This window comes from Fukomys damarensis, unplaced genomic scaffold, assembly GCF_012274545.1.
Source record: "Fukomys damarensis isolate Sample0158 unplaced genomic scaffold, DMR_v1.0_HiC HiC_scaffold_14, whole genome shotgun sequence".
Classification (NCBI taxonomy): domain Eukaryota; kingdom Metazoa; phylum Chordata; class Mammalia; order Rodentia; family Bathyergidae; genus Fukomys; species Fukomys damarensis.
In genome coordinates this window covers 38,314,580-38,338,539 of record NW_022900926.1, presented here as the reverse complement: position 1 = coordinate 38,338,539, position 23,960 = coordinate 38,314,580, and the positions used below count along the sequence as shown (strand labels likewise).

General features: G+C 41.0%; 1 protein-coding gene across 2 annotated transcripts; it reads right to left on the bottom strand.

Annotated features, from left to right (window-relative positions):
* Positions 1-253: 253 nt before the first annotated feature.
* Positions 254-20,260, bottom strand: CUNH6orf118 (chromosome unknown C6orf118 homolog). Of its 2 annotated transcripts, XM_010610543.1 has the most exons (10): positions 20,183-20,260; positions 14,165-14,859; positions 12,515-12,637; positions 11,679-11,738; positions 10,195-10,319; positions 8,203-8,261; positions 7,537-7,718; positions 5,537-5,590; positions 4,989-5,050; positions 254-439 (listed from the first exon to the last, which is right to left on the bottom strand). In XM_010610543.1, the coding sequence occupies exons 1-10, from the start codon at positions 20,205-20,207 to the stop codon at positions 355-357; spliced, it is 1,470 nt and encodes a 489-aa protein (XP_010608845.1). In that variant the 5' UTR covers positions 20,208-20,260; the 3' UTR covers positions 254-354. The 2 variants fall into 2 exon arrangements, with proteins under 2 accessions (XP_010608845.1, XP_019061008.1); XM_019205463.1 differs by lacking the exon at positions 5,537-5,590.
* Between the last annotated feature and the right edge of the window lie 3,700 nt (positions 20,261-23,960).

Genomic DNA, 23,960 nt, shown 5'->3' with positions numbered 1-23,960 from the left:
AGTCAATAAAGACTACTTAATTAAATAGATATTAATTAGTCCATTACTAAATTTTATTACATGCTTTTTAGAAACCTGTATTGGTAAATAAGTAAAAATTATCTGTATTACAGCAGAGCTAATTTTTTATTCTTATTAAATATGCAGAAGTATTTTCAGTTGAAGTTTACTAAAACAAAACTAATATCGTTATGCACACATACATAAATGCGAAACCAATACTATTTGTAAATGTATTTATTAATTACTGGAATAGGGTGCATCACACATTAATAGGTTTAAAGATGACAAAATGTAATAGATCTTCATTAATTTATACATCTGCAGACATCCAGGCTATGTACCTGGCAGTTGTCAATTTTCATATGTCATCTCTTCAGTCCTTTGAGAGTTATTTTTTGTTTCTTCTACAAATTTTGTGATAAATTCCCAAAGATTCCTTAAAATATATGACACAAACAATATATTAAGAAAAACACATTAAAGAAAAAAGAACACTTCAAAATAAATATCCATTTTAAGGCGCATTTACCCACAAACTGATGAGACTTCACAAGCATCTACTTTTGTTTAATGAATATATCAGTAAAATTTGAGCCTTGAAAATAGCAAAGCTTTTCTGGTATTTGGGCTCATGCCTGTCACCTTTTCCAGACTGTGTTGTGTGTCAGCAGAAGCAGGTCATTTCCATTACTGAACATATAGCAGGGGCCTCCAAGCTGTACATGCAACTATGCTATTTCCCTGGGTAATATGATATAAAGGACCCCAGAATCTGGGCTCCCTGGATGGATTACTTAGTACCAACTCTAGAGCTTTTCTCCCTTGGCTTTCTCTTCCATGTAAGTGAGAAGTGAAATGTTCTGTTTTCTGGCCTCTCTTACAGCTAAGTGTGGCTTTGGGATCTGGTCTTGCCAGTGAGGTGTAGATGGGAGTCCCTGGCAAAGGCTACCCTTCCTAAAGGAAGCAAATAAGCCTCACAGGCCTGCTAAAATCTATCTCTGCTGCTGTCTTCCTCCTTGGATCGTGGATCTCATGCTTGAAGACATTTATACTAAAACTCCAGTAAACACTCTCCACAGGAGAAACAGGGATACCTCTGAGACCAGGCCACCATCATAAAACTGTTTTCCCTATGATACAAATAAGCCTTTCTATCTTTAAACCATCACAGTTTTCTACTGCCCCCAATCATTCCAGATCCTGAGATTGGAACTGTAGCACCAACTTCAAGGAAAATAACTGTATAAAGTATAAACTTATGCATAATATGTGTAATTATGCATACTATGAATAATTTACTGTCTTAAAACTTTAAAGTGATATATTTAAAGGAATTTCCAAAGATTTAACATCACTAGATATGCCACTTGAGAAACGAGACCCACTGGAGCCATATAACCCTCATTTCCTGATCCTTTTGTATGAAAATTCACCCCAAGTTTTAGCTTTTTTCAGTGAATTTATTGCTACATTGCTAAATAATATGTGCATTTTTATGTTTAAATCTTAGGCTAAGTAATTTTAAATACAAGAAAAGATATAACATTTTTAAAGTGAGTGCTCAGAAGTACGAGTATTTCAAAGGTCTGTCATGTCTAATCTAGTTTTGAGTGAATGGTTTTGAGAAAAGCATAATATTGTTAAATTTTTTTTTCAAAGCTTTCATCACATCTGGAATATTTTATATTAATTACAAAATATCACAAATGAATCATATGCAAAAGGCTTAGTTCAACAAATACTGGATATTTGCAGCATGAAACACAAGGTCTGAGATAAATTCAAGATGTTTAAAAATTTAAGAATTATTTTCATGACAGTGTCACAGGAAAGTATTTTATGGGCTTTGAATAATCATCAGCAGACATCACTTTACTTATTAATATTCATAAAGTTGCAGTATCAAACCTCTTTCTTTTAAAGTTTTCACCTGAACTCTTGTGTCCTGGTATGTAACTTTTCTCACTGTCCAAATGACTGAGCTTCACCTCTGTCCCAAGTATTTAAAGTGCTTGCTAACCCTGTTTCCATTCACTCTGTGAGATGCAAACTTCAATTTTTTCTTGCTTTGTGTTCTTTCTTATCTTGTATAGGTTCCTCATCCTTTAGCCTGAGAACTCTAGGTATTTCCAACGATCGCTGTTAGTCCAAAGGTTTTCTACATTTTACACCCTCGGGGAGCAGATCTTTTTTAGAGTTTAAGACACTAACCATAAACATATCTTACCTCTCGGAATCTAATGTGTCATTCTTCTCCAGTTTAGTACCTCCCTGCATCCTAGAAGTGTTTCACCAAATTTGAAACCAAATGCTGCCAAAAACAGAATACATCCTTTCTCTTATGTTAGCACCCACTTCCAGTTTCTTTTTCATTATTGGTTAAATCAGCGTCTTAGCCTCCACGTGAGCAACACTGAGTTCCTGTCTCACCATCATCTACTTAAGAATTTTGGTCAAACTAATTACAAAACAAGTCGCCCTTCACTAAGACACATTTTACACAGAAATGATTTTTAGGGTTTGCTAGGAAAGTCTCCTGTTCCATTGAGAATTCTTAGAAAACATTCTGGTTTTTCTTTCTTCCTGTTCATTGTTACAAAATCATACCACCACTGTGATTTCCCATAAATTAGGAATCTATTCCTATTTTTCAATTCTATTTATTTCTATGGGAGCATTTATTTTTATTAAACAGGCATAATCAGTTATGACTACTAGGAAAACAATTTTGAAATATTGTCTTCTTGCATTTTAAAAAATCAACCCATATCAAATATTTTATTTGGCTTAGGAAGTGAATCGGGCAGTTGTTAAAGAGGGTTCAAAGGATCTTCTTGCATTTTTATTTGTAATAACAGAGTCCAGGGAATTTGGATTTTCTTTTTTAAGTGTACTCATTTATTTGTAAAAATTCTGTGATTGCGTGGTCACTTTTTTATGTTTCCTAGAGATATTTTCTTATTTTGGGGGGAAAATGTATGTGTGTATCTCAGGCTGAAATGTTTTGAAATGGACCCATGACAAAAAAAATTAAGATAAACCAATTATATTATTTTTTGTAATCAAATATTTATTTCAAAAAGTATTTAGTAAGTGCTTTTTTCCTACTGATAGCATTCTAAGATTATGAGGGCTTACAATTTCACTGAAGCAAAAAGAAAACAAACTGAGATATACATAAAAATGTATGTATGTAAGTCCTGGTAAAAGAAATATAGCACTAAATAATGGAAACGAGAAACCAAGGTAGAGGGGAAAAAAACTACAGAAAGGACTATGACTGGATTTATATCACTAGAAATAAGTAGACAGGTGAACAGATACTTTAATTGATGTTTATATATCAGATTTTGACTGTACATAAGGCATTATGCTGAGTCCTGGCCTGAATGTGGAGAAATTATTAAGCAGATATATATGGAAATATTTTTGTTCCTTATTTTCATACTCTCTTTTTTTCCCCTTCCCTCCATTCTCCCTGCCACCTCTCTTTTTCCCCCTTTCCCATTTGAATATTTTCTTCCTATTTCCCAACATTTATCATCCATTTTGGTCCTTATTTGATCTTTTGGTTTCTCACACAAGAGAAACAAATACAATATTTAAAAATGAGGTACAATTGATTCACTTAAATGTATGGTCTCAAGCTGCGTGTGTGGCACACACCTGTAATCCCAACACTCAGGAGGCTGAGGCAGGAGGATTGCTGTGAATCTGAGACCAGCCTGGGCTACATAGTGAGTTCCAGGTCAGTCTCTGCATAGTGAGACCCTGTCTCAAAAAATAAAAAAAGAAAGAAAAGAAAAGAAAAAAGTATGATCTCAAGATGCATCCATTTACCTAAAAATGTCTCAATTTTCATCTTCTTCTTGGCAGAGTAGTATACGATTGTATATATATATATATTTTTTTTTAAAAAAGTATTTTCTTTATTCATTTACCCAGCAATGGACATCTGGGCTGTTTTCAAGATTTAGATAGTACAAATATGCTGCTATAAACATAAGGTATGCATATATCACTGTGGCATGATGCTTTCAACTCTTTTGGGAAGATACCAATAGCTGGGTCAAGTATAACTTCTAGTTTCAGTTCTTTGAGGAATCTCCATACTGATTTCCATAATAGTTCCACCAGTTTACACTCCATGGAGAAGGGTTTTTTTTTTTTTCCCCACAGCCTCGCCACCATGTGTTATTGATTTCTTGATGATAGCCATTCTTTCTGGAGTAAGATGGAATCTCTGTGTTGTTTTAATTTGTGTTTCTTGAATGACCAGTGATGGTGAATCTTTTTTCATATATTTATTTGCTGTCTGTCCTTCATCTGAGAAGTGTGTATTCATTCAGATGCCCATCTTTGGATTGGGTCTTTAAATTTGAGGTGTCTGATTTTTTTCAGTTCTTTATATATTCTAAGTATTAGACCCTTGTCTGAAGAATAGTTAGTAAAGATTTTTTCGTTCTGTGAGTTGTCTCTTTACTCTGTTGGTAGTTTCTTTTGCTGCACAAAAGTTTTTAATATGATGAAATATCAGTTGTTGATTCTTGGAAATATCTCCTATGCACAGTTCTGTTCATAAAGTCTCTGCCTATACCTACATCTTCAAAAGTTTTACCTGTTTTATATTCCAGCAGATTATGTGTGTCTGTTTTAGGATTTAGGAAGGGGGCATCACAATACCTGAGTTGAAGTTATATTACATAACTACCATGATTTAAAAAAAAAAGCATGGTAGTGGCATAAAACAGACCTGAAGATCAACGGAACAGAATACATGATGCAGAAACACCTTCAAACACATTCAGCTTTATCTTTGGCAAAAGAGCCAAACACTCACCAGGAGAAAGACAAATTCTGCTGGGAAAAATGGCTTTGTATAAGTGGAAATTGACTCTAGAACCATATCTTTCACCATGCACTAAATTATAATCAGAATGGATCAAAGATATAACATATCATTTTATCGTGATATAAAGACTCACTGTCGTTCCTCCTTACTGATTTTACTCTTTTTCATGATCTGATTCACATTGTTTCCAATGACCTACAAAAAATGAAAAATTATTTGATCATGTGTAGTAACACTGTTTGATTGTAGACAATTTTCATTTCTGGATTACCATATCTGGATCCTTTCTGGATAGATTATCATTTCTAGTCTGCACAGGTACAAGAAGCAAACTATAATGTATTTTGGAGGGGGTACCTGCAAAGTTGCTACGCCAGTTTGTTGGATTCTTTGTAATCAATAAACTCAATACATTGAATGGTAATTCATGGATCAAGTCAGAAAATATTTATGGTTGGCATATTCTATCATTAAAACTTAATTATTTTTATTAATATATGAGCTTGCACATGCCTATTTTTAAGTGAATATGTGCATAGCTAGATATCCAAGTATTACAGAAATTTACTATTTAAAAAAACAATGCATATATTCTTAATTGGGTTATGACACAGTATAAGCAAGCACTCCAGGAAATATTACTATAGATAAACTCTGAATCACATACAAAATAAAACTTACTTGTATTTTCTTCTGTAGAATCCTATTTTTTGTTTCCAATTTTATAGCTTCATTCTGAAACCGAGGTATGGTTTTAAAAGCAAGATACTTTGTTAAGAATATTTGTTAACTACTGTTCACTATTTATGGAATGAAAGTATTATGCGAATATTGTCCTTGTGTATTTAAGAGTATTCATTAAGGCATCATTTAAAAGATGAGCCAACAAGGAATGACATGAAGTTAAATGACGAGAGAGATAAATCTGTCTCTGGGTCAAAAACTGAAGAGGGCGGTCTTGAGGTTGCTGCTTCAGAAGATTATTTTAAAAATTAGAGAAATTCTAGAGTGTCATAGAGCCTCACTTTTCAATGGCTGGAAACAATACAGTATGAATGAATGATTGTAGGCATGCTTCATTTTATTACACTTGGCTTTATCACATTTCATAGAAAATGTAATATTTTTACAAATTGAAGGTTTATGATAACCTTGGGTCAAGAAAATTTATTAACACTGTTTTTTTCAACAGCTCAAATGGTCATTAGCACTCTCAGTAATAGATCATTTTTACTAAATGTACAGTTTTTTGAGACAATGCTGTCACGCATTTAATATACTAAAATATAGTATAAACATAAATTTTTTGTGCAATAGAAAATTAAAAAAATATCATGGGACTGACTTTAATGCAATATTACCTTTATTGTGGTGGTCCAAAACCAAATCCACAATATTTCCAGAGTATGCCTGAATGGATAAGTAACACATATACCAGCAATAACTGATTACCAAAGGTAAGGTAAAATTTTTGAAATTTTTCTTTTAGAATAATAACAGACCTCATAAATACATGAAAATAAATAAAACAATTATTTAAGATGAAGACATGGAAATAATATACTAAAGTTAAATATCATGTTTCACTTGTATAGGGCTTTGGTTCTGCAAGATCCAAAGAGATCTAAAAATGGATTGTAATAATCATCACTCAATTGGATGAATATATTTAATCCATTCACTATACAATAAAAGTAATAAGTTTTATGTTAAGTATTTTTACCACAACTTAAAAAAATTTAAATACAAGAAAAAGAGAAAATGATCCCTGATGGTAATGTTAATATTGTAAGACAGTTTCTTTCAAATGAATTAATAAAGCCATTGTAAGTACAATAAAAAAATGAGTATTATTACTGTAACTTGAAAAAAATGTAGTTAATACTATGAATGAAAAAAATCCAAGAGAATTATAAATAATGATAGGGAAGTAGTATAAAGACTCATTTTAGGCAGGGCGTGGTGGCACATGCCTGTAATCCCAGCACTCAGCAGGCTGAGGCAGGAGGATTTTGTGAGTTTGAGACCAGCTTGCACTACATAGTGAGTTCCAGGTCAGTCTCAACTATGTAGTGAGGCCCTGTCTCAAAACAACAAAACAAAACAAAAGTCTCATTTTAGGACTGGGGATTGAGCTCAGTGGTTCTGCCGCCTGCCTCACAAACTCAAGGACCCAAGTTCGACCCCCACCATTACAAAAAAAAAAAAGACTCATTTTTCCACATATCCATCATGTTGAAAAGGATTATCAATTATAAGTGAGGCAAGCTACTGTTTAATTAAAAAAAACTGGGCTATTTAGATCAATATCACCTTCTATATACTAGGTAATTCTTATTAATTTTTATTTTAAAAAGTAATGCTAGGAAAATGTATGTTACTATATAACCATGGGAAAATTAAAAATACAGCAATTATCACACACGACATAATGAGAAACTACACTGAATCAGAGACTGCACAATTTCTACACAGATTCTGCGGGATTCAACTATTGCCAGAGTGCTACAGTTTTTCTTTTCATATGCACTTTTTTTGAACTAGATATTTATTATTCTAATATTTCTACTACAAATATTTTGAAAGGAAAATATGCTCCAATACAATCTCACTGCTTCATGTATTTGCCAAAGTTTGCAAGCAGGAGAACCGTGCAAGTTTAAAAGAGATAAATGGCATACCTCTATGCTTTTAATCTTACTCTCAACGATATCTGAAATGTTGGTATGCACCAAAGTAGTTTTAATTTGTTTTTCAAGAGCTTGAATTTCATTCCATTTATTCAGTATTTCACATCTCTTCTTTTCAACCTTCTCAGTAAGAGTAAGATGTTCTTCATCAATTATAGTTTTCTGAGATGATTCTAGAAGCATTTTGGAACATAAAATATGACTGCATTTAATACCTCAGATCTTTTTAATATCATTATGTATGATTGACAATATTATGTGTTAGATATAATTATAAATTATAATATAACTCAAACCCCAAGAGTGCCAATGAAAATAATCTGGTTAAAGAGTGATGTATTCCTCCTTTAATTCATTCAGATCATTACTGAGCATTTGTTGAACAACTAGCTTTGCAGATGCTTGAATAGGTGGGAAAGTTCACTAGTAAATTATGAGAAAATGATGATGAGGAAGTGGGAGGTGCAGCGGGGACAGAGACATATAATTGCATAGGAGAAACTCAAAAGAAACTTTGCCAAAGAAATAGGACTAATGAGCTTGAAGGGTGTAAAGGAGTAAGGCAAGTGCAAGGAGTGGGGAAGGAGCAGAGAGTGGAACAAGACCTCAAGATAGAATGCTGCAAAGGAAATAAGGCAGATCTGAAAAGGCACTTGCCTGATTTTTCCTTAGCAGACTGCAGCAACTTGTGTTCCATCTCTAATTCATTTCTCAGTCTACAAATTGATAATAAAAAAATAGTGAAATACTAGTGCCCCATTTCCTTTTTACTTTTGTCGTCTTTATGCTGTCATTTTATTCAGGAAAAAAAAATCTAATCTTCATACTTTGTAACATAAAGAGGAAACTAAAAATGTCTGTAAAGTGAGAGCCCCAGCCATTGAAGTTAAAGGAGTAAAAGGATACATTCTTTCCATGACTGCATAAATCATTAAAAATTGGTTCTCTTAAAATAAATGTTTTTTATAGTGTCTGATGATATTTTGTGGCTTGAATTGCTAAGGAGAGGGGAAGGTAGATATTTTATGCACAGTGGCAAAAAAGAAATGAAGGGAAATTCCTTACTGAGGTTAGAATACACACTGTGCTTTTCCTGTGCATGATGATTGCAACCCACAGGTAAAATTTATAAATTCCACAATATTTGAGCAGAAATAAATACAAGACATATTTGAGAAAAAGAAAGAAAACTGTAACTTCTTTGTACTTTCTTCTTGGGGCAAAGTAAACTGAATAAACTCTTATTCTTAATAGGCTTAAGGAGAAAAAAAACGTACTCCAATGAGCATCACATAAATGAGAGAAATGTTGCCATTTGGTGAAAAATCTGAACACTACAATTTGGTTTTGTGACACTTGTCTACAAGGGACCTAACAGTTTAAGATGTTCACACTTATTTGCTCATTTTATCACAGAATCAGTATAAAGGATACACCATAACATTTTAATTTCACATAAATTGCTGTAAACAAATTGATTATATGTATGCTTCCCACAGTGGCAAGAATGATGGAAAAAGTGTTTTCAAAGCAAGGAGGATTATTCTGAAGGGGATTAATGACCATGCGTCATTTACCATAATACATTTTGAAAATTTAGCATTAGCTGTATTTTCTGATCAGACCTCATATGCTACTGCCCGTCTATCAGTGTAACAACATGAATCAGGTGCCCATGGGCCCCAATCCACCCCCAACGAATAAACACATGTCTCAGCCAGTTCTTCCCTTTTCATGGGCCCCACAAGGTGAGCTGTGCTCTTCTTTTCAGGTCTGTAAGCAGCAAACTTTTAATTCTTGAGTTTGACGAAGCTGCCTGCTCTGAGTCTCAGCAGACTGCACAGCAATACCTAACACCTCCAGGTTAGAGAGAGAATCCATCTTCCTGTGAATAAACTATATACAGGTCAGACAAGGGCCCCAGGGCAGCTGCCAGTGTAGACAAGTTTCTTGTGAGAGGGGTCCTGGCCTCAGGTCAGACATGTGGGCATTAGGTCTGAAGGCCAAGATGAAGAAGTTATCTGGTTGAATGGATTCTGTGAACACCCCTGTCCTTTGAGCTTCTCTGGGCAGGCAAGAGCTTACAGTCATGCTGGGGGAGGAGGGCTCTCTTGAGACCAAGTTACAGCAAAAGACAACAGCTGTCTTTCTGCTAGTTACACTGAAGGCATGGTCTATTATTGGTCTTGTTCCTTGTTTTGTTTACTTAAGGACATTTTGGTTATTTCAAGTTTGCTTAATTCTTTTGTTTTAAAAATCCCTGTAAAAAGTATGTTTATCCAACTGCCACTTGAACCTGGAAGGCCACACAGAAAGGTCACAAATTTTTTAAAGTAGAGGAACAAATAAGGGTATTCCTATGAGGTGTCTTGACTGTGGCTCCCTTATCTATCAATACCAGACCCAGCACACAAGAAATGGTATTCATTTAGATTCCCCCAAAGTTCCCTCATGAAGCCACCGCATTTGGTACAATATCCTACTCATGTCCCCCGATGGCTGTGGAAGAGGCCAGGAGACAGGAAGACATTGGTAACTGTACCATGTAACCATGAAGAAGAATGTAGATACAGGATCACCGCACAGTTTTGAGATCTTTGAAACAAATATCAGCCAAACCAACATCAAGTCCAAGTACTAAGACCTCACGTGTCATTGTTCTCCAGGGCTGCCTTGGTGGCCTGCACGAGCCTCCTCAGCTCCCTCTTGGCCTGATGAACATCCTCAGGCCTCACAGGGCCCTTCTCCAGTCCTTGGACTTCTGCCTGGAGTGTCTAGGAGGGCAAAGCAAAGCAAGGGTAAGGCACACCCAGGAAAGACACAGGAACATTCCTTTTTATCGGTGTGGTGTACTCGAGGTGCCCTGGATTAAAATAAAACTTCGAGCTAAAATAGCAACATTCAGAGGACTGGAGGGAGGGAAGGAGAGATACTGCAGGAGGTATGACTGGTCAAGTGAAATTGTAGGTAAAGTGTCCCTTTTAGTATTTTTAAATTTTATTTTCCTAAAAAATTTTAAAGGATAGACATTACATAGTTTCATTGTGTGTGTGTTGGGCAGACATGCTAAATAAAGTGATTTGGGTAAACTGTTATCAGCTCCACAATTATTTCTCCTAAATTAGTGCAAAAACAATCATAAGCTGATTCGTATACATGAGAATGAAACAGTATTGTACTCAAATGTGGAGCGCAAAGTCCTCTGCCTCATTAGGAGGTTGACAGAGGCTCTTCACTTACATAAAGGTCCAGAATCCTGGCAACCTGTGGCTACTTGTATCCCAATGTCTGACTGAGATCTGGACATAAACAATCCTTTTCTATTCCACCTCAACGGTGAGGAACAGGAAAATATACCTCTAACTTGAGGCTTTGCTTTGCTTCATTTGCAAAGACAAGAGTTCATTTTCACATATAGCACCATAACGAAGTTCAAAACAAAGAAAATCAGGCCCACCTCTGATTTTGGACTAGGAAGTAAGTTAGAACTGACTTTTGTTCACGCTGCCATGTTTTCAAAACCAACAAAATAAGAAACTATGGGGAGGGAGATTTAGCTCTGTGGCACTGCACCTGCCTCACAAGTTCAAGATCTTGAGTTCAATCCAAGGTACCACAGAAAGGAAGGAAGGGAGGGAGGGAGGAAGAAAGAAAGAAAGAAAAACTATGCTTCCAAATTTACAAGACAAGAGTTGTTCAACTTCATTGAATTCAAACTATCAAAGCCAACCAGTGCTAGATTCTCAGTCTCTGACAGTGATAGTTACTCCTGTAGTATATCCCCTCAGTAGAACAAGTGTAGGTTTAACCTAACTCTGCAGGAGTCACCTGGAAAGCTATCACCAGTTCAATGAGAAGACCTGGTTCCTCACACTGCATTCCTTGTGCTTTCCCCTCAAGATAACACCTGGGCAATGCCTTTAGGTACTCAATAGCATAGCACTATCTATGATCCCAAATTAGAGAGGAGAAGGAGAGGGGAGGGGAGGGGAGGGAAAGGGAAGGAACCAAAGGAGGACACTTCATCAGCCCTATGTCAGTCCACAGGAAAGCCCTTCATAAAATTTTCTACTGCTCATGAAATGCAGATGCAAGTACAAACAGATGACGCATACTTCAGGATTGATTGTTACCTTAATCTGCTCTGTAGGGTGGGAGTCCAGAAGTATTGCCATATAGAGTTCATACTCGTTCTATACAACACACACACAAAAGAATCCATTAGAAATGTGTTAGCAGATACTGCCACTTTGCAAAGTTGTCTGTCTAAGTAATATAGGGGTTAAGGATGTCAGTTTCAATTTTTTAAGTATATAAAATATTCCTGTGGTGTATTAAACCACACGCACTAGCATTTATGAAAGTGAATATTCTTTGAAGCATGTTTAGATGTTAAGTTCTAATCACTTCAGCATACTATAGCATAAACTACTTTGCCCACATACAACAAATGGTCCCCTGCAAGCCAGAAGTTCTGTGGATGTGGGTGCTGCAGCCTGCCAAAGGGGAGCTTTCCAGTGACAAGAGTATCTCTGGAGAACAAGCCACCACCTCCCATTGGTAACCATCCCTTGTCCCTAGAGAAGTTAGAGAACAGCACCCTGCTTAAGTAACACAACTTCAAATCAAATTCTACATGATGGTTTCATCAAGAAAGAAACTTATAATTACATAAAGATTCATGTAAAATTACACATCTATGATTATAAAAGTTTATAGGCTACACATGCACTATGTGTATAATTAGGAAGCTTTGGTGAACAAACATGAGCTTAAGCAGTAAAGTAAGTGGGTGCTTATTCCACACAGCCCTGAGTGATGTATGTGGCTACGGCCAAAGTCATGCAGGGCTTTTGATGTCCTTCTCTATGTAATGGGGACCATGAGGCGTGACATCATCCCAGAGTATGCAGATGAATAATTGCACATAGATCTCCACTGTTATGCAGAATATATATGTTTTGCTTACCTTAATTTCTTTCAAGAGGTCACCAAATATCAGAGAGCTGTTGCAAATGTCTTCAAAGACATCTCCAAAGACCTGCAGCCTGTTGAACTCCTGAGAGTTGCATGTGCATATTTTCTGGAGTTCCTAGGGAAAAGAGAATGAACCCATTTTTCGATGGTCTTCATGCTCAGAATAGTTCCTCAGGCTGAGGAATTAAAGGGCACAGCTGCCATCACCCAGGTGCCTGGTCTCCACTGAGCAGGTAGGAAACCAAGGTGACCCTAATGTTTTCCCACCAGTCACCGAGAGTGTGGTCATGAAAGCCTGAATGACTTTTGTCTTTTTATCTTTATCTGACCTTTCTCTGATCCCTGTACCCAAGGGTCCAAGCCTCTCTTTTCCTCTCCCCAACTCTCTACTCTAAAGTCCCCTCCCCTCCCACTGCCTCCACAATGCCCTCATAGCCCCCCCTTTGATCCCATGAGGAAGCCCTCTGTCCTAGTTATTTGATAATTATAAGATGTGGCCAAAATATACTGCAAATATTTAAATTTTAAGAATATATTACAGTAGAAGACACATTTTCCTTAACTCCCCTCACAATAGTCCCATTCACTTTGAACACACTTATCCAATTGTTCTAGCAACTTTCTGAAGCAGTTCTGGAAGTTCTCTTTCATATCTTTATACATTGTGATTAAAAAAAAAATTGGTGAATGCTGCTCCCCACTGCCATCCACAAGAAAGGCAGGCTCATGAGAACATCAAGGTGGGTCCTCATCCACTTTATTCACCAGACCTGGAACTGTACAACTTCTGGCTCTTTCCCAAAGGCAATGAGACCATGAGAGGTAAAGGTTTTGAATCAGCTCAAGGCATCAAGGCAGCCACAATAGTGCAACTGAAGATGCTCAATGAAGAGGACTCCAGAACCGCTTCAGAAAGTGGAAAGAACGGTGGGATAAACATTTGAAGTCAGTGGGGATGGCCCAAGGGGTGTTAATGGAAATGTGTCTTTTACTATAATAATTTTTTTAAATTTTTATTTGTGCACACTTTCAATGCATACTGACTATGTTCGTCCTGGGGAATGGGTACACACACATACCACATCTTGATGCTTTTTACTTTCCATTCCACTTCCCTTTCCTCCTTCCTGTGTCCCCTATCCTCAGGTTCCCTTTCCATCTTCACAAAGTTTGTCACCTAGCTTCTCTGCACTTGTCAATCACACCTTATACATTGTATTTTCTTCTCTCCCAATGGTGTGCTTTCTCCTATGTTCCATGCCAGCTCTGGGCAGGCAATGTGGATATGCTCTGTGAGTGATGTGCTGGCATCCCGCTCACTGATTCACCTCTATAGTGTTCTTCCACAGTAAGGTGGGAATACATTTTCTCAGAGCCCACAAACACTGTCTATGCCATCACTACACAGCGCATCTATCACTTCTGAGGATGAACTGTCCTCCTCCAACCTACCAGTGTCCAAATGGCACCTTCTACTGAACCCTGTTATCATCTACTGATTATGCAGAGTGATCTTAGCACTTGCCAGTTTTGTTCCATTCTACCTCCACATATAAACTAGGAAGCCGAGAACAATTCTCAGCCTACCACGGCCCTTGAACTGGAGCCCCGTGTGGACAGAACAGCAAATGGCCTTCCTTACCTCTTCCAGCTTCTTTTCATGGCTGATTGCCACCTTACTCCCAGTGAAATCACTCTTCAGATCTTGCTTTGCCACAACTTCCTTTTGGAAACTCAAGAACTTCTTATACCTGTCCGCTTTTGTCAAACCAGCTAGGTAGGAGCTGACATAGTGGTACGCTTCTCTGCTTGGGGGAGACAGGGTGCACTGGCGGCTGGACACTGCTTCTTTGAACCTCAGTACCTTCATCTCAGGCAACCTGAGCTCCTCTCTCCGGCGTTGCTCTGAGGGGCACTCAAGCGCCTCTTCTTGCTGGAGAATCTGCTTTGGAATGAAATCTTCAGGATCATGCAAAGTTTGAGAGGTTTGTGCTCCAGGGTTTAAATACCTGAAGAGCTTCGTGTTCTGAGCATCACTGGGAAGCAGCGTAGTGTTGATGGTAAAATAAGACAAAGCATCCTTCATCTCAGCAGTCTTCCCACCCCCTGCCTCTCTTGTTCTTGCTGGGGAAACCGTCTCCCACCTTGGTCTGTGGGCATTGTGCCAATGACGCAGGAGGCTCTCCTGTGGCCTGTAGAGCTTATTGGGGTTCAGGTGCCCTGAGATATACACACATATGTCCTCTCTGTGGTCCTTCTGGAGTCTGTTCAGAAGCTCCCTTAGGTTGCAGAGCTTTTTGACACTGTTCATCTCACAGTGTTTCCGCCTCAGGTAGACTGTTTGGGAAAGATAATGTGACTGTGAGATATCATACTGAGTCCCATTGTAACCGTCTATGCCCATTTGCTGAGCTGGCATGTTCCATACCCAAAAGTGGAGTCTCCAAAAAGGCTGTAGCTCTAAGGCTATTAAGGAAGAAAGAGTATTTTAATTCCACAGAGTACCTATATCAGTGTTAACAAAGCTCTAGAAGAAAAGTCTAAGGCATTAATTATAATTCTTAATGATGATGCATAAAGATGCCTTCTTTAATGTACTAAACATGATATTCTAGGGAGTAAACGGCGTCATTTCTCCTTTTGTCCTAAAGTGTCAGGATCCCCTATGATTGATGTGCCTTTCATTCCTTCCTGACCTGTCCTCACAAGGAATCAACTGTGGGTGTTGGGTGTGGTGGCAGGATGCTGACCTCTCTAGCACAGGGTCCTGCTCATTGAATTCCCCAGGGACAGGGCTGCATTTCAGAAAGAGGCCCAGGATATAAAACTGATGGAAATCTTGATCTCCTCACCTATTCCTAATTTTATGAGTGCAGAGCTATTACATCATCTCTGAGCCTTAGTTTCTTCCCCTGCAGAATAAAATAATCGCTGGTGCAAAATGATTCCTTCACACCCATGGAATCACTTCAGGCAAGGAGACCCCTGGACTGGGGTGGACAGTCCATCATTTGTGCCCATTCTTATTAAATTGTGGAAGCTCTAAACATTTCTAAAAGATTCTGAGTTGGCCTGAATTTGTCCTTATAAGGAGCTGTCATCCAACATGAGGGAGGAGGGCTTCTTCCTGGGCTACTGTGCAGTGTGATGTCCCCAGAGGTGGTGGCGCAGCCTTCTCAAAGAGCCTAAGAGGATTAACCAAGAAGGAGTTCATTTGTTCAGGGAGGCTGAAACCTCCTGCATCTCCACACCCAAAGGACCCTATCTGCCAGATGATAAGCTATGCCCACCGAGCCCTCAGGGAACCAGCAGAGCCTGCACAGGCCAGGATATTCTACAGCCACCTTCCAGCCCCCATGATAAGCACCTTGGCAATCAACCTCTTCCCCAATGTGAAAAGAGACACTGAGAAAAACTGTGAGACCAAATGTGTCCAGAGAACCATCAAAGGGAAGAAGTGGCCTCTGAATGCAGCCTTCCCCTACCTGCTGGAATCTTTCCCTTATACCATGACCACCTGAGCAAAGGGAAGCAGAAGGAGACCTCGGGGAACCAAGCCACATGCAAACCCATTTCCATGCCAAATCTGTGTGGGAAGCTTTGCCTGTAAAGTCAGGATGCATCATGGTCTCTCCTTCCACCTGAGAGAAGAAACAAGGGCCAGAGAAAGTGAGAGGCAGTGGTGGCTTCCCTGCTGTATGACAAATGACCATAGATGGCAGCTTTGGTAGCATCAGTATGGGGTCTTACTTCTACATCCTGGGTTCTCTATGTGGGACCTTACAGGGTTGAAATCAAGGTGACAGCTAGCTGAGTTCTCAAGAGATTGAAGGTAAAATCAGTTCCAGACTTATTCTTGTTATTATCAGAATCCAGCTCCTCCTGGCTGTAGGACTGAGATCCCCTTAAATCGCCATCAGTGGGGTTGCTCTCAGCCCCTGGTTGCTGTCCATGTCCCTTGACTCACAACTCTCCATCTGCATCTGCATCTCCATCTCCCAGCCAGGAAACTTTTCCTGCCTTTCACTTCTCACTCCCTCTTTAGAACTACACTCTGTCTCCATGGCCCATAGGATGCTGCTCTGTCTTGAGACCAGCTGTGCACTAAAATACAAATAAAACACAAAGGTTCTGCCTCTTCTTTATGCTGACCTGGGGTGATGTCAGGTGTGTGCACCAGGGGCCCAGAAAGTCTGGCTCCCTCACAATGCTGCAGACTTCATGGACACGGCCAAGTCCACAGCCTTCCTGCATTGTCCAGTGTAAATGAATGTGGGTCAACATTGCCTCTTGTATGGGGCACTACAGCTCCATATGGAAGCAAATGCTTCCAGCAGGGGGATTCTGAAAAAGATACCACTATGATCAGATAAAATATTAGTAGAACCAATTTTCAAGACAATCATTGCAATTCATCAAAGGAGCTAACACAAAAAGCAGAAAAAACAGATCATACCAACTCAAAAAAAAAAAAAATAGGAGGAGGCCATTCACATATTACCATGTCATGTTTCAGTTTATCTCCAAGGAGATTTGAGGTCTTCAAAATTAATCAACATAGCCCTCATACTGAGCATGCCGTGGAGTTTGATTGTAGAGAGGCTTGCTTGTCTAGACTTAAAGAATCTAGATTCCTGTTCTGTCGGCTGAGTTCTACAATGTTTACTATGTATGATGTCCTACCTACCTTACGGTGAATATTACAATTATTGAAAGCATTGATTTTGGATGTCCTATCATCTATAGTTCACGCACACACCCACAAAACAAAACATTAAGCAATTCATTGGAAAATGTCTGTCTCTTACAAATGACCTGAAAACAAATTTGTTTTAAGAAAAGCCAAACATTTTGAATGTGTATTGACTGGAAAGATATCGTAATTGGTTTTTGAATGAGAATTAGATTAATTAAATATTTTCAGTATTTCTAGAATTTAGCATTTTTAAACAAAGTGTTTCTTCTTTTCAAGAAATTCATCGTTTCTTCAGGACAGAAAGTTGGTCAGGTCAAGAGAAGGTAGGGGGAGGGAGGGGAGGGAAAGGGAATGAAAAAATAAATTAAGATGTGGTATGCACATGTATGGACTCCACACAGGAATGTAAGCATTATGGACTGCAAACATGTACTATTAAGACATACATACATACATACATGTATACCTCCATGCATAAAAACATAAAAATAATAAATCGATTTTTTAAAATAAAGAGTAGGTTTTCAACATTAACATTATTACAACTCTGCCCATGATGTCTTCCCTTTGAACTCTGCAATCTGTGAAAATCTCACTGCTCTTTTGCAGAAACACCCTGACCCTCCCTCCCTAAAGCCAACAATACCATTGGGAAGTGTCAGTGGAAGGAATTTGGAGCAAAGCCAGCAGATCGGAGATCCATAGTCTTACTGCCCAGTAAGGCTGACCAGCCAAAGGAGACCAAGGAACCCCCAGATAACCACTCTGCTGCTCCCCACAAACTCTCACACAAATCCTGTGGGGCTGCTTGGCTCTTCCTGGACCTCAGTGACAGCATTAGACCTGTGACTGGACACATTCTGTCTTTTACACAATCACATGGAAACATTTTTACAAATTGTCAAGGGGTGAACTTTGTGTTATTGGTGTAAGAACCTCCATCAAAGGTCCACAATCACTGCTCAGTTTAATGAATAAATGTAGAGAAGTACAGAATTCTAAGTAATAATATAAAAATCTGTATGCCATGTGCTGAGCTGTTATCTCAGGGGATGAAATGAAAACCCCACCTCCAGAAATCTTAAATTCTGCAGGGGATTTGAGACATGGATGCCTCAGTAGGAGGACACCTCCCATAAGAGAGTGGTGACAGCAGAGGGCAGGGGAGCTAGAGGAATAATAGACAGATGAGTCTCCTCTAATGCTCCTTCTCATTGCTACACATGGGGGAGCAGAATGACAGCACCCAGCAGGTATCCACCTCCTGTCTCCAGGTGTGTGACAAGGGGCTTTACAGGAGTATTTTAGGGGATGGGCTTTAAAAAGGATAGTCCCAGATCATCTGGATGGACCCAATTTAATTGCAAAACCCCCTAAAAGGGGGCCAGGGATTTAGTTCAGTGGTTCCGCGGCCTGCCTCACAAATGCAAGGTCCCTAGTTCAATCCCCAGTAACCCCACTTCTCTAGCTAGAGTCCCAAAGGCTAGAGGGCTAGAAAGGACTTCTGAGATTCCAACAAGAATGCAGGATCCTGTGGCCAGGCTGACTCTGAGGCAGAGGACCTGGTGCAAAGACTTGAGAAAAGGCTATGATCAATAGCAGCAAGATGATACCTGTGGTCACTGCTGGGAGGAGCCGGACATCCCAACAAAGCAGAGGACCTAGGAGGGATTCTTCTGCACCACTCCAGAAAAGCACACATTCCTAACAATGTTTCTGGCCAGCCAGAGAGACCCTGAAAGGACCCCTGGGGGCTCATACAGGCATGTGACCCACAGAACTAAGCTCATATTGGGTGCTGTTTCAATCTTGCATTTCTCAGGAATACATCACTATGGCAGAAGAAAGGAAATAGGATGTGGCAGCTTGCAGAGGGTAGACATGGTGGCTCCTGAAGGAAAATGGGACAGGGAAGTAGCCACTTGGCGTTGGGAAGCAGAGAGAGCACCATTGGGGTAAGTCTTGCCACCCCCACCCAGGGACCCCAGAGAATGTCAAGGAGTGACGCTTTCCACTGCTATCTGAAGGCCTCAGTAGAGGATACATGCTTGAGTTCTTCACTTGCTCTTTAAAGAGAAAGATGTCTCAGAGGCTGGGAGATGCATGCAAAGTCCCAGGTGCTCTGTCCTTCCAGCTCCCAGAGGCAGGTGTGTATCCAACCCACTCACAGGTGCTCAGCCAGTTGCCAGGAGCAGGAGACATGCACAAGGGACCTCCAGAGGGTCACTGCCATGCTCCCAAATTGCCTACTGCAACTGGGTAGGTGAGCAGTGCCAAGTGCAGCTCAATGACATAAAATGGCATTGATTTCAGACTCTGTGTAGAGCAGGCTCCGCTTAGCGAACCCAGAGTCCTCTGCACCAGCGATCTGCGTTGTGTTTCCTGGCAGGGAAGACGGGATTCTCACGCTGGTAGTGGGGGTTGAGGGGAGTCTTCTTCATGTTGCATTCAGAGGAGCTGAAGACAGAGTGGGCCTGAGCCACAGAGACTGGATGCCCTGCGTTGTGGGTAGGTAGTGGGATCGGCGGGGTTGCAGCGTGAGGACCCACAGCGGATGCCATGGGGGCCTCCAGGACGCCTCTGCATTTGTAGGAAGAACCCTCTGAACGGGCCAGAGATCTGCCCTCTTCCCAGGGCTCACAAGCACACACACACACACTCCACACACCATACACTCAGGCATTCACACGCACCACACAGTACATACTTCACACGCAAACCACACTGCGCACCTAGCACCCTCACACACTACACACCCTGCACCCCTTACTCCCCCACACTACATCTCCCCTTTGCTCTGCTCTTGTCTTCAGGTCTGAGAAGCTGCACATTAGAGACCCAATCCTAAACTCTAGCAATCTGCAGCCTCCAGAAAGTTTCCGCCTTTCTTAACCGGCTCCCAGACACCCTATTCCCAGGTACCAAACGCCAAAAGCCATCCCAAGAACCTCATGGTCCCCTCACCTTCAGGCTGTAGGTCCTCAGCCATGGTTTCTCTTCCTCTCAGTGGCTGGCTGAGGCTGAGCGGTCACCATGGGAACAGTAAACATCCCACAGAGCCTCTGCTGCCTGGCAAAGGGAACCCCACCCTCCCCCACCCTCCCCACCACGCCTTCTAACTGCTTCTGGGAGAACTGTTTTATTTTTTTAATGTGCAATATTTTCTGATTTGAAAACTATCTTCATTATAAAAACAGAAAAAAATATTCCGGCTCTCCAATTCTTTTCCAAAACCTGGGGAGCAAAATGTTGCTGATCTTGTTCGTCTGTAAGGATGTGAAGACCTTACCGTGCAGCACCTTTCCAACTATACTGGAAGTTTAGCTCGCAGTCGGAATCATTTCCTAAATTATCAAGTTGTTGTAATATTATTGCTCATGTACTTCCCAGGGAATAGAAATCCATGAGGCACAGTTAAATAACGTGATCAGTGAGCATACACTGAAGGAACATAAACGTCCATGTTTGACCAGTTTGTACTTTGTCCTGGGATAGTCCATGTAGAGAGGGAAGAGAGAAAAAAAAACTTCCCGAATTTTGAAAAGTGTGATTTTTTTTTTCTCATTGAGTTTATTGGTACATTTAGGTATACAGTACAGTTACATTCATCATTGGGATGTTGTACCTTCACATGACAGGTCTTGGTTCTCATTTTTTACCCCTGTCCTCCCTTCACCCCCTCCGCCCTTCCCTATTTACAACTGCTTTATTTCCATTTTCTCATTTTCTCATATTTTTGAATTTTCCGATATTTCCTTTCCCCCTACTCTTAAGTGAAATAAATGTCACACATGTGTAAATATTGAATAGTTTCTCTAATGTGAAAAACTATAATTGTACATACGATCCGAATGGTATAATTGACAATGTGAAATAGGAAGAAAAGGGCTAAAGGGGTAGAGGAAATGAAAAGTGTGGTTCTATTTAAATTTTTCCAGCTGGAAAGAACTGGGGTGTGGTAAGAAGCTGACTGCTCCTGGAGGTTGCTGAAAAAGCGCTCCCTTGCAAGAGTCTGAAGTGAGCCGCACCCCCCACACCCCCCACACACACAGCCCGGCGTGGGAATGAAGTCCGGCATCTCTGAGTGGCCAGGTGTACAGCTGTTCTGGTTTTTTCTGAGTGTTTGTGGCCTCTGATGCAGAAACTGATCAGGCTGCCAGCCTGCACCGCAGCTCACAGGTCGGGCTGTGTGTGTTTAATTAACATGGAAAGGTCCTGGCGCTTCCTGAGTTTTTCTCTCCAGTGCCCACGTGGGCAGGGGGCTGCCGGGCCCTAATGCTTAGAGACACCCATGTGCATAGGCGGATCTAAGTGTTGGCGGAGAGGCCCTGCCCTGGGCCTTCAGGTATTGGGGAAAAAACAAAACAGAACAACAACAAATCGGATCGCACAACTGTGATCCCAGGACTCCGGGAGCCAGAGGCTGAAGGGTCGCAAGCTCAAGCTGAGCCTGAGCAATTTAGGGAGACCCTTTCTCTAAAGATAATTTTAAAATGTGTGGGGGTGCTACTCAGTGTGAAGCCACTGGGTTTACTACCTAGTGCCAGAAAAAACAACGAACAAACAAACTCAACCATGAGAGCAGACCAACTTCTTTCCACGGACAGGCAGAAGGTCCCCAAAGTACCCAGATGAGCTGTTCGCTCCCTCCCTGGTCAGCTAGCGCTGCCTTCCAGCTGCACCTTGGCACACGCACACGCACACACGCACACACACACACACACACACACACAAATGGATTTTGCTCAATTCATGTGGAGTTGCAGAATGTTGGTTTAGATCAGAAAGAAAATTATTTGTTTCCAGGGCTAAACTTCTCCCAGGTTCTCCCTCCCTTACAGCCTCACAACGCTAGTTAATGAATGATTCCACGCCTTCACTCTAAAGACCGGTGTTCACATCAATGTCAGGTCTTAAAAACCCTCCCGCGACTCTCCTGTTGCTTAATGTTTCATCAGAGTGAGGCACAGCACGTGCGATGGTTACGCTGTCGGTGCAGGAACTGATCCGCCAAAGCCTCCCTGGGTCCTCCGGAGTCCAACTTCCTGGGTGTGACCCCAACTGCAGGTGCCTTCGCAGTCCTTCGGGGGAAGGGGTCCTTCCGCTTCTTGCTTTGGAATTTCCCTTTAGGAGATTCAGACACAACAAAAGCCTGCACCTAAGGCTCTGAGGCTGGACTCTCACCCTGTCTTGTGCCCTCCAAGCTTACGCGGGAAAAACTGTGGTCTGCGGCAGGAGCTTCAAATCCGGAGAGGTGCGGTGCGCTCCCGTCCTGCGGTGCTGCGAGGAGAGACTAGGGCGCAAAGCGGCCTGGCCATAGTGCCAGCTGTGCAAAAGGAGGCAGAAGACAGAGCAGGCTGGGGACTCCTAGACGTCCCCTGAATGTGGATCTGGAGCTCAGGGGCCTTGAGCAGCAGCAGGCTTTTCCTGGGCATGTGAGAACAACTCAGTAGGTAGCAAGATTGCCAGGTATGAATAGGGCCTATTCCTGCTCCTTTGCTTGTTGGATTTTTTTGTGCTCAAAGTAACACACTTCCAGCAGCTGCTTTTGTTGTCCCTACAGCTACATTGTAACTTATTTCTGAGTCCCAAACTCTAGGCAAACCCAATAGTGCGTTTAGGGGATTTCAGATTGAATGAAAAATCAAATCCTGTGGCCTGGCAGTAGGATTCCGGAGGCAGGAGCAGGAGGCAGGAGAGGCAGGGGCATTTCTAGTTTGATCTGAAGACATCAGGAGGAAGATACTCTCAGTCTCCACTGCAGCAAGCTCACTGCTGCTGTAGGGAATGGTGGTGGTGGAGAGGCAAGAATTCCTCTTCCAGCCTTAAACCCTTAAGATAGCTGCCCGCAGTTCACCCAAGCTCCTCTTCTTCCTCCCCACACAGTGGAAGGAAAGTCTCTGCACGAGTTCAGATCCAAAAGCACCCTGTTTTCTGCCCTCTTGCCTTCCTGGGGCCACTCCATTGTCCTCTCTGCCTAGCTCTACAGCATCAGGGACCTTTGCTTTTTTGTGGACACACTTCCATCAGAAAACAGACGAGCTCCTGCCTTTCTCCTCTTAAGAACACAAAACAAATCTTGGGGTTGACTCCACATCTCTAAGGCATTTTTACAAAAGATTCTCCTCTGAGTGGATCATGTAGAAAGCGTTAGCCTCTGCCCAGGGAGAGTGAATGCCAAGGTTGTTGCCCTGCCAGTCTCTGTGAGGCAGGGCCTCTCTGCAGCCCCTCTCTTGGCACAGGTGCTCCATCTCCACCACTTTCACATCTTCTGTGTGGTCTTTATTTTGCCCTAATGGTGATCTACTGGTCACCTCTCTCCTTACTGAAACACAATACCCAACACGCACAACTTAAAAGAAAAGAGTTAATTTGGCTCCTGGTTAGAGTCCATGATGAACTGACTCTAAGGCAGGAAATTCATAGTGGAAGAGCTTGGCGGAGCAAAGCTGCTTACTTCATGGCGAGCGTGAAGCAGAGGAGAAGAGCACCGATAAGACATACAGCCTGCAAAAGCCACACATATCCCACCACCCCACCATGAACTAGACCCCATCACCTCACTGCACCCTTAGCTATCAACACTGGTGGATTTATCCACTGAGGAGTGTAGCACCTCATGATCTAGTCACCCATGCAGCAGGCTCCTAATCCAGTAAAGTTGATAATCAAACTTAGCCATCACAGGTGATTTTCTGCAATATAATTTTATTTCAAAATCATATTTGAGAGCAATGTATCT

What these genes read in the sequence shown, in the direction of transcription:
- CUNH6orf118 (XM_010610543.1), bottom strand. Translation starts at nt 20,207, where the DNA reads ATGGCTGAGGACCTACAGCCTGAAG. An exon ending in TGAGGACCTACAGCCTGAAG is followed by an intron (nt 14,860 to 20,182) that starts GTGAGGGGACCA and finishes TTTCCCAAACAG; the next exon opens with TCTACCTGAGGCGGAAACAC. An exon ending in GCCCTGGAGAACAATGACAC is followed by an intron (nt 8,262 to 10,194) that starts GTGAGGTCTTAG and finishes ATCAATTTGTAG; the next exon opens with ACTGAGAAATGAATTAGAGA.